This window comes from Hordeum vulgare, chromosome 7H (genome assembly GCF_904849725.1).
Source record: "Hordeum vulgare subsp. vulgare chromosome 7H, MorexV3_pseudomolecules_assembly, whole genome shotgun sequence".
Classification (NCBI taxonomy): domain Eukaryota; kingdom Viridiplantae; phylum Streptophyta; class Magnoliopsida; order Poales; family Poaceae; genus Hordeum; species Hordeum vulgare.
Window position 1 is genome coordinate 70,009,533 of NC_058524.1, and position 15,307 is coordinate 70,024,839.

The following is a 15,307-nucleotide window of genomic DNA, read 5'->3' on the forward strand; positions in this document are numbered from 1 at the left end:
TCTTGTCGTCGTCAACCCTACCGAAGAACGTGGTTGCCAGCACACTTGGATGAAGGTACATGCACTCATGTGCGTACGTGCCAATCTTTGCTCTGACGGGAGAGGTAAAGAAAGAAACCGGCCCGGCTCTGCCCAACCCTAGGACAACGAGCACAGTACCTATAAACGGGGCTCTGCCCAACCCACAGTACGTGCATACATACATTTCCCCGTAGAAAGTTCGTCTCGGCACCATCGGGTATCGACGGAGAGACGTCGAGAATGTCGGCATAGGCAGGAGTTCGTGTGGTCGACGATCGACCATCATATTCATACGGCCGAACATGCTCTGCCGATCTGCCCAACCTATAACACATTTCCCAGTAGATGATGGTAGCTCGTCAGCATAGCGGTGTCGAAGAACACATGCTAGATATCTTCAGCCGCGTCCTTAACAGACTCTTCCAGTGCGTATTTTATTGTCGATCCTAAAAAAATCGTCCTAGTCATGTCCTCAGGACGTTGATTTTTGCCGGTTGGACCCCATTTTAAACCCGGCGATCTCAGGCCGAACCCGGCGCTAGGGGCGTTTGGAGGGCTCCGGCGGAAGGGAAAACGATGTGTGGGCCGTCAATGTCAGGCAAAAAACGATTTTTCACCTCCAGATTCGCCCCCCTCGCGCACTACACCTTTCGCCGTCGTGTCGACCCCGGCGCCGTCCACCTACCTACCGCCGCTACAAAGGCCATCTCCTCGGCGACAAAGGGAGGGTTCGTCGCGGCTTCGCCCCCTGCTTCTTGGCGAGTTTTTTTGGTGCTCCGGCCACGCACGTGGTTGTGCGTCTGCCACGCCAGCCAGGTGCTCGACGATTTGCCTCGACATCGATGGACTCCGACGACGAGGAGGCGTTCGCGGCGTTAATGGATGAGGAAGCCGATGCCGACGCACAGAATGAACAACACCTCATGGTCCTCGCCCCTCCACACCAACTACTTCGCCGGCGCGCCTCTGCACGACGACAGAGTATTTCAAAGCCGTTATCGGATGAGCCGGAAACTCTTCATCGACATTGTGAATTCCATCAGGGAGTTCGACAACTACTTCATGTGCAAAAAGGATTGCACCGGCACACTTGGATTCACCTCACTCCAGAAGTGCACGACAGCTATGAGGATGCTTGCATACGGAGCTCCCGGTGATATTTTAAAAGACTATGGTTGCATAGCCGAGTCCACCATCATTGAGTGTTTGTACAAGTTCTGCAGTGCAGTGGTGGCAGTGTTTGGACCTCAATACTTGCGATCATCCAATGCCGAAGACACTGCTCAGATCCTAGCACAGAATGCAGCAAGATGATTTGCAGTGGTTACACATAACCTCTAGATTTGGCACTCCTTCTTTGGTATGCCAAGAACTCACAATGACATCAACGTACTGCATTGCTCGAATGTCTTTGTCAAGCTTTTTGAAGGCCATGCTCCTCCGGTTAACTACGAGGTCGGTGAGCACCACTACAACAAGAAATACTACCTAGCAGATGGCATCTATCTGAGTTGATCCATATTTGTGAAGACTATCTCAAATCCTGCGCGAGGAGGCAAAAACTCCTACTTTACCAAGCGTCAAGAAGCTTGTATGAAGGATGTCGAGCGGGCATTGAGTGTGCTCCAATCTCAATTTGTTGTTTTCCGGTACCCCACTCAGACCTGGTCGAAAGATCAAATGTGGGAAGTCATGACTTGCTGTGTCATCTTGTACAACATGCCATGGTCATTGAGAGCGAGCAGAAAGAGCGAGTGTTTGACACTGAACCATATTACAGGCAAGGTCCTCTTGCCCAAGTTGATCACCAGCTATCGGTAACCTGGACTGCCTTCTTCAACATGCGTCAGAAGACCCGAGATCCACATGTGCATCAACAAGTGCACGACAATTTGGTGGAGCGTCTATGAAGGCTCAAGGGCAACGCCTAGCTCAATCTGTGATGAATTATGAGTTTTTATTTGTTGAACTATTTTTTATTTGTATTGAGTTTTGTGATGAACTATGCGATAAAAAAGAATAAAAGATCTGTTCAATTTGTATCGTGAGTCAAAATTAATTTTATTTTAGTCAAAAATGGGTTAATTTACGTTAAAAGTAGGTCAATTTGCATCGAAAATGGACCGAAATCGCCGGTTAAGGAATGACCTTGGGGATGGCTGGGAACCCGAGTCCCCATGCCGACTTTTCCACCGATGCGCCCGCAACGCTATTTCACGTTCATAGGAGCCCGAACGGTCGGGGATGCTCTTAATCACGTCGGTACGGGAGCTTCTGTGGTCGACCATCATACGGGACCATCCTACATTCCCACTGTCGACTTGCTATGGCTATATACTATGCCTATGCCCCTATCCCTATGTCGTCTCCTTTAGACGTGCCGGCAATAATACCAGGCAAATCTCCAAAAGCTGGCCGCGTCCTACTTGACGATTTGACTTGATTATCGCCGAACCAGATAGCCCATCTCATCTCATCTCCCGTGCAGTGTCCCTATGTACGTACGTGCAGCTGGGCGCACGCACAAGTGCGTAGAAATGAGGTGGTGGAGATGGCAGTACTAACAACACTAGCAAAGCCTCTTTTTTGGACATAAGGAAAACCGTATGAAATCAAGAGGATTTGAATTCCTATATGCAGACGAAAAATATGACCATGGCGCCGTTTGGAAGGGGCGAGGAAATAGCTCATCGGCAATGTTTCGAACCTCCAGTCAGTCTCTACATGATTTTTCTGCTCTCTTCTCCACGCCTCAAATAAAATCCTTGTAATATTCAGAAGATTTTCCTTTTTGAAGACTTCATGTGCCTTTTACTTTCTATGGAAACATGGCAGCGAATTCCGTGCTTCCTTTTATTACTCCTATATACTCCCTCCGTTCCTAAATTGTTGTCTTATAGATTGTTCATAAATGCTTTTATCCCTGAGCCGCGCAAACAAAGACAGTGCCAGTGCAGTTCTTCTATAATAGTACATCTATTATAGATCCACATGTGCCTTTTTTGCGAGGCCCTCAAATAAACATATTGTTTTATGAAATCTTACAGGTACGTAGCGACTAGTGAGAGTCGATATACGCTTGTGCAAACTCTTTTTCTAACAGGACTGAGCAAGATTTCATGTTTCATGGAGTACTTCAAATTGCTGCATTACATATTTACATGTGCTCATTTACAGCTAACAAACAGACATTCTTACTCTCTTTTTGTAACAGAATCTAATCTCTCATTTGGTACTGTACATCAACGTACAACCGTGTACTGATCTTCACTTCTTTGGACGTTCAAATCTTCACACGATGCCGCAATCTTCTCCTAGTTACCTGCCTCGGCATAATGTTTCAATTGATAGACCCAATCCGGGGACATAAGCTAAGGCACACCTATGGAGGAATTCTCTGATTGAGGAATGTCATGTATTTTCTCCCTGGTTGATTGACGTCTGAGCTTTGTGCGGTTCTTCTGCAGTTCCATGTTGGACACCCTCTCGGCCTCAAGCGCTCGCTCAAGCTGTCAAGTACACACGTGAACGAGGTGATGATAGCGAAATGCTTCTGTAAAACCAACATCAGGTTCTATCATATTCATTCATGATTACCTTTGCTGCTCGAGTGCTCCATTCACCAAGGATAGCTCGTAGTCTCTCGTTTTCTTCGACATACTGCATTTTAACATGTTCACCATCAACAAATAATGCTTTGCTTCCTCTTACAATGAATCATAAACATTTTGCCAGAACTGACTCAGAACTATTACACGACTACCAGAAAATTTGCAGACAGACACACAAAACAGAACAGTAACATACTTGATTGTTGTTCCCACGAATGTGCTGGATCTCTGAGTCCTTCTCAGCAATCAAACCACGAGCAAGACGAAGCTCTGAATGCACTTGATTCATCTAAATGATAGATGAGCAAAATATTAGTCCATGATGGAGTATTTAACAGAAAAGTATGATCTACATATCCTTAAGCTAACGAAGAATAGCTCGAGTATTCTTGTTCGCCCAGCACTGTACTTATCCAAGTCGAAGTCTGGGTAACATTTAGAGTATGAACAGAGGCAGAAAGAGCAAATTATCCACCAAGTATATCCTACAGATTGGTCTGACACAAGTGGTCGAACACACTGACACTCAACAACCAGCCTCACCATTTACTTAGTTCAGAAATAACTGCTACTCCCTCCGTTCCTAAATATAAGTCTTTTTAGAGATTTCACCACAGACTACATACGGATGTATATAGGCATACTTTAGAGAGTGGATTCGCTCATTTTGCTCCGTATGTAGTCCGTAGTAAAATCTCTAAAAAGACCATTTAGGAACGGAGGGGGCACTTCACAGTTACGAAAATAAAGTGATGTAGAAAAGGTACTTCAAACACACCAAATATTTTTAGGTGTTGATGCCACTTCTGCCGTATGCGTAGTGAGCAATATCTGGTTGACCGAGAGTAATTACCTCAGCAGATAGTGCACGAAGTTCTTGATCACGAGATGCCAAAAGATGAGTAAGATCAACCTGGCGAAATATGATGAGAAAGATAAAAACTAAATCATGGTGCACTGATTCATCCAACATTAAGCAGGTTGATTTACAAATAATTAACATTACACAGTTTTTAGTCTGCTTAAGCATTAAGATGGGAGGGAAAGGTTTGGCGGTAGATTTAATATGAACCTGAGGAGTGCTTGCAGCAACACTTCTATGGTACTTACTTAAGCTTTCCTGCAACCTAAGCACCTGACGTAGAAAAAAAAACATTAATCAATCAGCGCAACACCACTATTCTAATACTAGCATAAATTAGAATTTGTTCGTTGTGTGTAATGCATTGACTATTCTACTTTGTAATGACACCACGTACAAAATGTCAAAACTTATTACGACACATGCCATTAACCACTTTCTGCAACGGTGTGCTGTGCCCAGCCAGTATCTAGAAAGAAAAAAGGGGTGATCAATGATGCCAAATGAGTAACAGTCTTAATGACAACACATGTATATTGTAAGGACAACAGTTGAAAATCTTTGTCTTTAATGATATTATCGTATCTACTACAGTACTATTATGTGATAATAACATAATCAAGGAAAATAAACATGGCCAGTAAATGCAGTTGCTAATCAAGTACATGAAAAAAAACAGAATTATTCCAAGTACCTCTTCACTCAGATAATGAATATTCTCCCTCTGGTACTGGAGCAGTGCCATTTGTTGATCAGACAGACGAGAATCATAGTACCTGCAAATATATTATTATATCAACCCAAAAAGCTCAAATGACAGGAATGTTAAATGATTTCATGAAGAAAGTTCACTGATGGCTACACGCTTTCAAAATGGCATTGGTTTCTAATTTTTTATATTCAAAACATTACCACAAAGCTCCTCTTCTCTACGAGACTATACCCTACATTATCATAAAAGCAAACACACAATAATTGGGTCTGGTGGTACTCAGTGAAAGAACAGACAGTTGTACATGCAAAGATAGGAGTATACTTGTATGAAGCAATTTTTAGATATTAAAACATATATGTTTTTACTAAAAAGGAAAAGCATTTGCATACGCAGTTAGTATTTGCCAGCATAATTAGGTAAACCATATCAAGTCCATGTGATAGTATATTGTACTCCCTCCGTTCCTAAATATAAGACCTTTTAGATATTGTACTATAAACTACATACGGATGTATATAGACATATTTTAGAGTGTACATTCACTTATTTTGTTCCGTATGTAGTCTTCTAGTGAAATCTCTAAAAGGTCTTATATTTTGGAACGGAGGGAGTACCTTATTAAGTCCATGTGATTATTAATGAAGCAACAAATATATCGTACCTTATCTCTTCCAACGAACTAGATGGTTGCAGTGCAGAATAAAGTGGCCGTAGAATGTCAGGCTGCTCATTCAAAGAGTTGTATTTATGGATGTGCCCTGCATACCAAAATTTACAAAATACAGACATAATCTTACAAAATGTCATCTAATTGCTTGCAGGAAATAATTGCAAGCTATCGACCGAACAAAAGTCGGAGAAACCGTAATAACTAATGAGACAACATGTGGAATCACCATGTAATTAATGATTAATGAACAAATATGCAGAATTACTATCTGGTAAGTAAGGCTTATTGCATGTTTCTTGATCCACTGTCTACTAGTATGATTCAAGGAAAAACAAAGTTAATTGTAGACAGGAATTAAAAATCTAGGAAGATGGTTAATGAACTTTCCAACCCTATATGGCTAGAAACAGTTAAAGGAAGTCAAGCCCGAAAAATTACCGAAAAATGACTAGTAATTTATGCTGGCTGCAACATACACAAGAATAAAATAGATAAAATACACAACAGAATCCACCTATGTATAAGCTCATGAAACATCCAGCGGATATCACTTCAACAACTAGTGCGATCCTGCATATTAGAAAGTGATAGCATTAAAAATCACATAGGAGTGTTTCATATCTCTTTAGAACCAAAGCAGAACAGCCACATTATCCCGCTAAATAAGAAACCAATTTACCATATGCGTACTGAAATTTCATTAAAGGCGGAGAGACATAATACATCAGTATGTATCATAAGTTCCAGAAATTTACTTGGCTTTGAGGTTGCTGAGGGCAGTGCACAAGATTTAACAAAATAAACAATACCATGTGTAGTTTGCCTACCTAATAATTTTTACTCTACCAGAGTGATGATAGTAATCTAAAACTAAAGTTCAGTATGCACCTAAGACCAGGTGCACCAAAGAATTATAAGCATATTCACTATACCCTACACGCTCCTATAATATAGCTTGAACTTCCTGAATAACCCAAGAGCTTCACATGCCATGATATCAGTATAAGAGAACTCCACCTCAAAATGGCATAAACTATGCAAAGACATTCCTTACATTTTCATCCTAAAGATAACAATAATGCTTTGATTTACAGAATGCAGCTTATGGTCATCTTAGTCTTTTATGTTAACGAGAAGGTTAACTTAAGGAAAGCTTATACTCAACAGAAGAACCATACCTGAGCAAAAGTGAAATTGAAAATACTTCTACTTGAGGTTGCCAAGCTAGAATTAAGAGCATTAGGGCAGTACCTGCAACCATATTTTTGACAAAATAATTCGTCACTATAGTTGCATAAAGAGATCAAACATGTTGTTTTTACTCCAAATAATTAATGTAAAACGTAAAAATTATACTCCCTCCATTCCAAAATAAGTGTCGTGGGTATAGTTCTATCTAAGGGTACCGGCAAATAGCATGAATGTGTTACCAAATCAGCAGGTGCAGAAACATAATAACAGCCAAACCAGTATAGATTCTACCACATAATGTCCAGGCTGAGGTAAAAACAACCCAGGTACCAACATATTCACTACAAATGCAAATAATACAATGCAGATCAGAAGGATAACAGTTTCTTAGTACAATAATTCTCCTTGAAGGTTTAAGGAAATAAATGGTACTCCCTCTGTAAACTAATATAAGAGTGTTTAGATTACTAAAGTAGTGTTCTAAATGCTCTTATATTAGTTTACGGAGGAAGTAGTTGCTAGCATTAGAACACAGCAGATACTCCATAGCACACATTGGTTAGCTAATACTTACCGCAAGCAATAGCGGCAAATGGAACTCGAGCAATGCGCTTCAGTTTTTGGCTTAAATCATAGTAGCCCTGCATTTATAAGATGAAGCTTGGTAAATGGTATGATAACACTACCAATAAAAGATCCCAATTAACATAAAATTAGATCCAAGGAATTATAAAGTTCAAGCACTGTGTCAGCAAGTAAACATTACAGAGCTAATATGTTAACATTTAGCCACGACTTAAAAACAAAGGTTGTTGAACAGACTTTACTCGGAGCAAACCGTAACAGTGAATGGTTCATGGCTACAAACTGATGGTTGATAGCCTTTTTATTTTTCAAATTACACATCGTCGGCAATAGTAGTGTGTAAATCCTCTATTTGCGCTGACACATAATTCATAAGAACCTTCTCTTTCTTTTCTTTTGTGACGTACCTGTAGTCGCACTTTTGTGACCTGATGGACCCAATATTGTTGGAATATACCTGCAGCAAATTTCTGTTAGAGGTTACTCCATAGAAAATCTACCAGTATAGATAACCAGTAAATTAAACAAGAACCTGTAATAATTAGAAGCAGAACATTGCAGCTGCATAGCAACGGAAGGATCATGTCTGGTATAAGAACAAATATCCATGGAGCTGCTATGACAACACCAGCATAACCTGCCTAGAGAAGAAGAAGAAGTTAATCACAACTGCCAGAAACTGCAAGGGAGAACGGAAAAACAACAGCACAATTAAAGGAGTGAAAGGGACTAGCAAACATAAGATACATATATTCTCCTGGCTAAACACAAAGTAAGATGAAGTAAAAAAACATGTTTCAAAGGTCTCTCCAGCAAAATAAGAAAAGATAACATGGTCTACAACTATTAATAAAATAATGGAAACCTAGCAAATATTCACTTGCCAATAAGATACAGTACAGAGTGCCACCAACTATGCTTCGAGGCTGCCGCTGACCAGATAGAGGGGCTTCATGTACTACATCAACAAATCTGGAGAAATGGTAGGAAAGGAGGAAATCAGATTGCTACAACAGATCAACATAAGAAGAAATGAATTAAGTGCATATCATATAATACTTGGTGTTGCTATTTATGCTTATCCTCGTACTAGTGATGTTTGTATTCAGAAAACTAGGCACCCCTGATATAGTGGCATAGTTGCGTACGTAAAAAGCAGACAAAGCAAACACATACAAAAGTGGAAAAAACATAAATCCTGCTGCTGTAGCTTGACAAAGCAAAAGACTGTAATAAAAAAAGTAAGACATGATTGGAAGAATTTTTGTGAAACATGACCACATTCAGGAAAAATATCGTGAGGCGTATGTTCATTGCAATTGCACTATGAAATGTACTAAGTATAAGGAAAACCAAGGTTAACGTCAACGAAAGAGAGAACACTAAACTATGATGGAAAATAAGTCTGTATGAAAGATGACAGCACTGTCATTGCATTGCATAACTGTTGTGGATGGAAAACAACAAATCACAGAAAAACCAGGACCACTGCAGAGCCCTGTGTGATAAATGCAATCATCAAACCTGAAAGGTAAAAGTAAAACTACATGATAGAGACTATGATCTTTTTGTTCACTAAATCACTACAAACTTGCTTCTCTTGGTGAAATGTTAACGTAAATGGGCACCAATAACACATAATTTCAAATTTATAACCAATATAGGTGAACTTATATTTAGATCATTTACAGTTTCTTTTCCTCAAGAAGCTCCTTTACGCGGTATGCTGTTTTTCATGCAACAGCTCATCTTTTTTAGTGATTGCGTGAGTGTGCTGTGGGGTGTGCTTATCTAAGTCCTGTTCATAGGGCGTTCTTTTCTATCATCGATGCAAAGTGTCTGTGTTTCTCAACAAAAGAAAGACGCAGACTGAAACTCTAAAACTGCTGCTATTTGTTTACTTATTAGATTTAGACAAGATACCACCATAGATTCATGTACTTACACAAAAACAAATCATATATCATGCATCATCACAATAACCACATAGGCGATCAAGGTGGTTGACCACCTTAAACTCAGAACTGCTACACGCACATGCACCTGGTGGCTCCCTCACACACTAATGGGTCATGAAATAGCTAAACCAATCAAACTCTGCACCGAAGGGGCAACTAACTCACAATGCCATGCCAATCTTAGGGCAGTCTTGATTCTCCACAACATCTAAAGTTCTAAACTATGCCATATAGGACTGAAGACGAGGTGAAAGGCAATTAATGAAGAAAAAGAGACGAAAACTGCATCTACATATAGGTACAATGCCTTGTCCCAAACTCCAACAGTTTGTGATTTGCACACAAGCAATCAAAAATTACGGTAGAATAAAACAATAATATCTACTAGATGCATTTAATTTCTGGACTAGAACCACAGTAGATAGTCCTACTGGAAAGGCAGTACAAAAGCTTGTGCCCAAATGATGACACGGCATTTCACATACGGACTGCCCTTAGCTCCTCCCCCAACCGAACTGCCCAAATTCACAAATAGCTTCGGGAACCATATGCAAAACATGCAGCAGAGGCATACAGGCGGGTTGGTTGTCCACGACTTCTCAGCAAATGATGGCATGATTCCACCCTCGAAGAGGGGCTACCAGATCAGATCAGGGATCTGGCATGTCCTACAAGCACCATGGCGCGACTACGGGGGGCGGATCTCATGGAATTCCTCCGCCGCAAGCACAATTAGAGCGAGCGTCTAGCTGTAGTCGAGCCAGCAGGGCTGCGGCGACTCACAGTGCTTCCCCTGCAGCGTCGTGCGCGGCCGCCGCGCCCCGCCGCTCGTGCGCCATCTCCTCCGCCGCCTGCGCCCGCCGACGCCGCGGCTGGAGCCGTCAGCGTGGCGCCCTTCGGAGTCAGACCGGGTAGACGATCGCCCGGCGAGCGGCCGCCCAGACCACACCAGACCAGTGCGGAGTCCAGCGTTTCTGCGGGCGCAGCGCCGCCGAGGAAGACAACGCAAGGCAAGACGGCGAGAGGCGTGGTGGGCCCCTCTCCACCGCGGAGCCGTTTACCCCCAGCAGCAACCGTCCGATCCCAATCCAACGGCTGGGGCACGATCCGCCCCGCCGAGGGCACGCACATGGCTGCCTGGCCATAAGCCCATATACATAACTGGCTGGAGCGTGGCCGCTTTTTCAGCCGGGTCCTTTCCGAACTCCTCTCGCCGCCGTCGCCGTCACCGCCGACCTCCTCCCTTCGCCGGCGCGGCGCCTCCCTCTCCGTCCTCCTCCTATACAGGTGCTGCTATCTGGCACCACTCTCGCCGACTGGACCTGGCGGCCTGCCCAAGCTCGACAAGTAGGGTATGTGTTTCTTCTAGAACCTATTCTCCCTGCTCTGCCACGCTTCTCATCCCGGTTTGATTGCTCTAGCCTGTAGCGTAGAAGCGGCAGATCAAAATAAACTCCATGGCTAGGTCTGGTTGCCTCTCTACCTGGTGGATCCATGGATGATTTTAACCACAAAATTCGCACTATTTGTTGGGGAAAAGGTTCCCCAAAATAGCGAGAGATACTCTAACAAAGAACATCTGGTGGCTTACTGGTTAGGTTCTGGTGGAGTGATCTCGTGCACCGATTCGCGTGGCAATGGCAGTTTACGGTGTGGATCCGACCGGGAAGTATAATCAAATAATAGAGGGTTGTGTACCATTAGCCGCATATAGGAGCTGTTGCTGTCATCTTTGTTGCCTTGTGTTTGGTACTTTGTTACAGAGCAGCAAATCCAATATTTAGAATGAGCGGCATGGGGTGTGTGTAAGTAATGTCGAATATAAGTGGTCAAGAGTGACTTTTTGCACAGCGATGATTGTGTATAAAACGCTAATGTATCGCGTTACGCGTAGGCTAATACAGCCCTGAAGAAAGAGTGTAGGCTTACAGGACTGTGCAATGCATGTCAACTTTTCTGTTTTCAAATGTTGATAGCTCACTTGCGTGCACAATTTATAATCAAAACCATGAATCAAGGAATCTGAGGGAAAACCGTGATGAAAAATGAATAGCTGTAGGTACAATGAGGCCAGATGATTTGTCTAGCTACTGTTACTGTAGCTGAAGCAAATTATGGCCTCGTTTGTTCAGCATTTCAAATCTTAAAAGCATGGAAATAAAAGAAACTGCAAGTTCATCATCCTTCTAGCCTAACTACAGTATTTAAGTTAGTTTTGCTATGCTGTGCTGCACTGCCAGTTTACATTAGAGTAGAGTCTTGACACTTTCCCTCTTTTCTGCTGAGCTATCCAAAGTTTATTATCCATTGCTTGTTCAAGCTGAGTCATGGAATGCTTGCAGCAATGAGCACAGCCGTGGATGCTTCATTACCTGTCGCCGAGCAGGAGGTATGTTTTCCACATTAGTGTAAAACTTGCAGTTGTTACTGGATTCCTAGATTACTTTTGAGTCTGCATCTATGTATCCCATTGCTTTGTAGTTTAAAACTGTACATGACACTTATGTTATACATGCTCTTTAATATGTAAGGCAGGCACCCTCAATCTCAATGTTCTATTAAATTTTGATTCTATTTTCAGTGTTACCAGTGAAGTTAATCCTGGATTAAATCCTTACACTCTTACTTTGATCGATTGTATTGCTCGTATTTGCAGGATGGTACTGCGAATATGTTGGGTGGGAAGAAAGTTGCAGTTGTATTTGTTCTAGGTAACTTCTGTATTCTGTAACGACGGCTCCAATTTCTTCATAGTGGAAAATGAGCTTGCTGTCAGTACCTATGCTGCTGCCAATTCATGGTTTCTCATTTTATGCAAATCAACAGGTGGTCCTGGAAGTGGAAAAGGTACACAATGTAGCAATATTGTGGAGCATTTCGGATTTACACATCTTAGTGCTGGAGAGCTGTTGCGCTCAGAAATCAAGTCTGGTTCTGAGAATGGGTAACAAACCCGCTTGGCCCCAGAGACTATATTCCTAATTTAATAATAACACTTACTTGCCTTTTTTTTCCTACAGAACCATGATTGACAGCATTATAAAGGAAGGGAAAATTGTTCCATCTGAGATAACCGTAAAGCTCTTGCAAGAAGCTATGATAAAAAGTGAAAATAACAAATTCCTCATTGATGGATTTCCAAGGAATCAAGAAAACCGTCTGTCATTTGAGAATGTTGTAAGCCCACTTTGTTTTCGGACTTCTATAATATAATAGAGTTACTAACTTCAAAATTATTTGGTACTTTGACCTTTTCCTTTCGTGTTCTAAAAGCAAGCTAACGACCTTTTGTTATTTTACATTACTGCAGATAAAAATAGCTCCTGAGTTTGTGCTATTCTTTGACTGTTCTGAGGAAGAGATGGTAAGACGTCTTCTGGGTCGAAATCAGGTTAGAGTTAATCTCTTATGTTTATTTGCTGGATTGTATCTGACATGATCTGTTCATTGCTTCTAACATTGTTTTCTTTTGTTGATCAACTGCAGGGACGAGCTGACGATAACATTGAGACTATCAGAAAAAGATTCAGAGTTTTTGAAGAATCAAGTTTGCCTGTAGTTCAGTACTATGACTCTAAGGGCAAGGTTAAGAAGGTATATCCATTATTTATGTAAAAGGATATGACATGCTTCTGCACAACAACTTATTCTTCACAGCGTCACATAAATACTTGTTGTGATTTAATATAGGCACACTTCACCAGGAAACGATTCAGTATTTTTGTACAATCCAGCTACATATAGTTGAGTACTATGATTCAAAGGCTAGGTTAAGAAGTGGATATGATTTTGAGTGCAAAAGCATATATCATTCTTCTGTAGAACAGTTCATTGTTAATAGCATCGACTTTTGATAAATTAAGAGCCATGCTGTAGAATGTTTTAGTATGTCTAGCAAATGATCGTGTAGTTTAGGGTCTAATTGGGTGCAGGTGATACCTGTAATGTCAATAATAAGCACACATGAACTCAAGCATGGTGGAAACAAGTAATTCATAGAATACACTGATCTCAGTGAACCAGTGCTACACAACAGAGCATACTCTCAGCAGGGACATTGGGAATTTGGAATGAATATCTCATCCTTGAGTAGAGGCTGTATAGAATATATAGTAGCGAAGAAATAGGTGCATTTGTACAATCCTATATATCAGAAATTTCAGTGTGTCAGGACTTTATTTTTGTGTATGCTCTTCCATTAGTGCTTGGTTGATATGCTTTCTCGATGTAAGCACTTTGATCACCTGTTGGCCAATCCACTGTTTAACAGATTAATGCTGCAAAACCAATCCCTGAGGTGTTTGAAGATGTGAAAACCATTTTTCAGCCTTATGGCTCAAAGGTAATGTCATTTCATACCCAATTGACCAAGTTTCTACAATTTATTAAGTTCACAGATGTAACATACTCCCTCCATTTCAGTATACAAGGCCACTTCATATTTCATGTCTAACTTTGACCATTAATTTTACCATCAAAAGGTGAGTTATATGCCACAAAAAGTATGCCATTGGATGCACAATTGAATTAACCTTCCGATGATATATTTTTATGACATATAACCCATATTTGTTGACCAAAATTATAAGTCAAATTCTGACACGAAAAACGAAGTGGCCTTGTATGCAGAAATATAGGGAGTAATATTATTTTGTTGGTATATGAAATATGAATACCATTATTTACGACCTATCGTCCTTTTGCAAACGGTAACAGTATGTTCTTCTCAATCAGGCCGCATAGATGCGCTCATGCGAAAAATATGTGGTTCACTAAATTGGTATGAGCTCTCGACTGTTTTTCTTCTTCTGTTCCATCAACTCAACATTGAAAGTGAGAACTTAAAAGTCATAATTTCCATCTGCTACTTACTTAGGGTCGTAATCATGAAGTAGGATGGAAACCTATTGCCAGACTTGCTCGATGAAATAAACTGTTGCTGCTGCTGTTGCTGTTGTCATGCGTGGCCTCATGGCATTCATTACCTGTGTTTTCAGGTGACCCCAGAAGTACCGAAGGAAAAGGCTGGAGTTCACGGCGCGCTACGCTGCCAGCATGCCACTAGATAATCATTAATTGTTTGATTTAAAAGTATTTTGGATATTTGTTAGCAAGTAGAGAGGAACTGGAGCACATATCAGTTTACCTGCCATCCCATTTGGTACTATCGTCAAATTATGTAGTCTTTCTGGACATGGTGAAGGACATCTTGTGAGAAAAAAAGGATTGCAATTAATTATTTGGCCTCATCACTTGTCGTTTGTGATTCAGTAGCAATTCTTTTTGGCCCTTGTGAAAAGATGGAGAGAAGGCTTTAGCCATATGCATCATGTGTTTTTGTTCAAACTTACCTATGTAATTTTTATCAATGGCTGACATCACAGTAGTGGGCATTTCAGAAAATTGGTTATTTGTCCACAAGGTTATTAGACTTACATTATGTACCCTAAAGTTGTCTGTCTGTTGATAAAATGCCCAAAAACAGCGAAAATTCCTAATGGTGGCCGAGCCCCTCGGTGCACTGAACCCTGGCCGCTCACACACTGTTGGGATGCGTGCCTTCCCTGTATTCGCAGCGGCTGCTCCTCCAAATCTAGCCAGCAGCCCGTGTATTGAGGACTGACATGCTGTCTCCGTCATACCTTTTGACTGCTCGTGCACGTGACAAACTTTTTCACCAAGGGACGAACTGTT

At 41.4% G+C, this 15,307-nt stretch overlaps 2 protein-coding genes across 6 annotated transcripts; one reads left to right on the forward strand and one right to left on the reverse strand.

The window, feature by feature from the left end:
- Nucleotides 1-3,003: 3,003 nt before the first annotated feature.
- Nucleotides 3,004-10,625, reverse strand: LOC123407219 (protein FIP1-like). 2 transcript variants are annotated; one of them, XM_045100297.1, is made up of 14 exons: nt 10,397-10,625; nt 8,540-8,627; nt 8,188-8,296; nt 8,063-8,112; nt 7,645-7,711; nt 7,058-7,130; nt 6,394-6,449; nt 5,871-5,967; nt 5,189-5,270; nt 4,705-4,767; nt 4,486-4,545; nt 3,829-3,921; nt 3,619-3,681; nt 3,004-3,530 (listed from the first exon to the last, which is right to left on the reverse strand). In XM_045100297.1, the coding sequence occupies exons 1-14, from the start codon at nt 10,450-10,452 to the stop codon at nt 3,393-3,395; spliced, it is 1,095 nt and encodes a 364-aa protein (XP_044956232.1). In that variant the 5' UTR covers nt 10,453-10,625; the 3' UTR covers nt 3,004-3,392. The 2 variants fall into 2 exon arrangements, with proteins under 2 accessions (XP_044956232.1, XP_044956233.1); XM_045100298.1 differs by lacking the exon at nt 10,397-10,625 and having other exon boundaries at nt 8,188-8,292; nt 8,540-8,598.
- A 155-nt stretch (nt 10,626-10,780) lies between these two features.
- LOC123407220 (UMP-CMP kinase 4-like) lies at nt 10,781-14,862 on the forward strand. Of its 4 annotated transcripts, none has more exons than XM_045100302.1 (10): nt 10,781-10,965; nt 11,910-12,002; nt 12,270-12,324; nt 12,440-12,557; nt 12,634-12,790; nt 12,924-13,004; nt 13,100-13,207; nt 13,884-13,955; nt 14,330-14,393; nt 14,611-14,862. In XM_045100302.1, exons 2-9 carry the CDS (start codon nt 11,946-11,948, stop codon nt 14,354-14,356), a joined length of 675 nt encoding a protein of 224 aa, XP_044956237.1. In that variant the 5' UTR covers nt 10,781-10,965; nt 11,910-11,945; the 3' UTR covers nt 14,357-14,393; nt 14,611-14,862. The 4 variants fall into 4 exon arrangements, with proteins under 4 accessions (XP_044956237.1, XP_044956235.1, XP_044956236.1 ...); XM_045100303.1 differs by having other exon boundaries at nt 10,782-10,965; nt 14,348-14,393; XM_045100300.1 differs by lacking the exon at nt 14,330-14,393.
- Nucleotides 14,863-15,307: the final 445 nt, after the last annotated feature.

Excerpts from the sequence above, each read along its gene's own strand:
- LOC123407220 (XM_045100300.1), top strand. The coding sequence starts at position 11,946 with ATGCTTGCAGCAATGAGCACAGCCGTGGATGCTTCATTACCTGTCGCC. Across the intron at positions 12,325-12,439 it reads TGCAGTTGTATTTGTTCTAG|GTGGTCCTGGAAGTGGAAAA; the intron begins GTAACTTCTGTA and ends GCAAATCAACAG. Across the intron at positions 12,791-12,923 it reads GTCTGTCATTTGAGAATGTT|ATAAAAATAGCTCCTGAGTT; the intron begins GTAAGCCCACTT and ends ACATTACTGCAG.
- LOC123407219 (XM_045100297.1), bottom strand. The coding sequence starts at position 10,452 with ATGGCGCACGAGCGGCGGGGCGCGGCGGCCGCGCACGACGCTGCAGGG. Across the intron at positions 5,968-6,393 it reads TTTCATGAGCTTATACATAG|GGCACATCCATAAATACAAC; the intron begins GTGGATTCTGTT and ends TTTGGTATGCAG. Across the intron at positions 3,531-3,618 it reads GGAGCACTCGAGCAGCAAAG|CTTGAGCGAGCGCTTGAGGC; the intron begins GTAATCATGAAT and ends TGTACTTGACAG.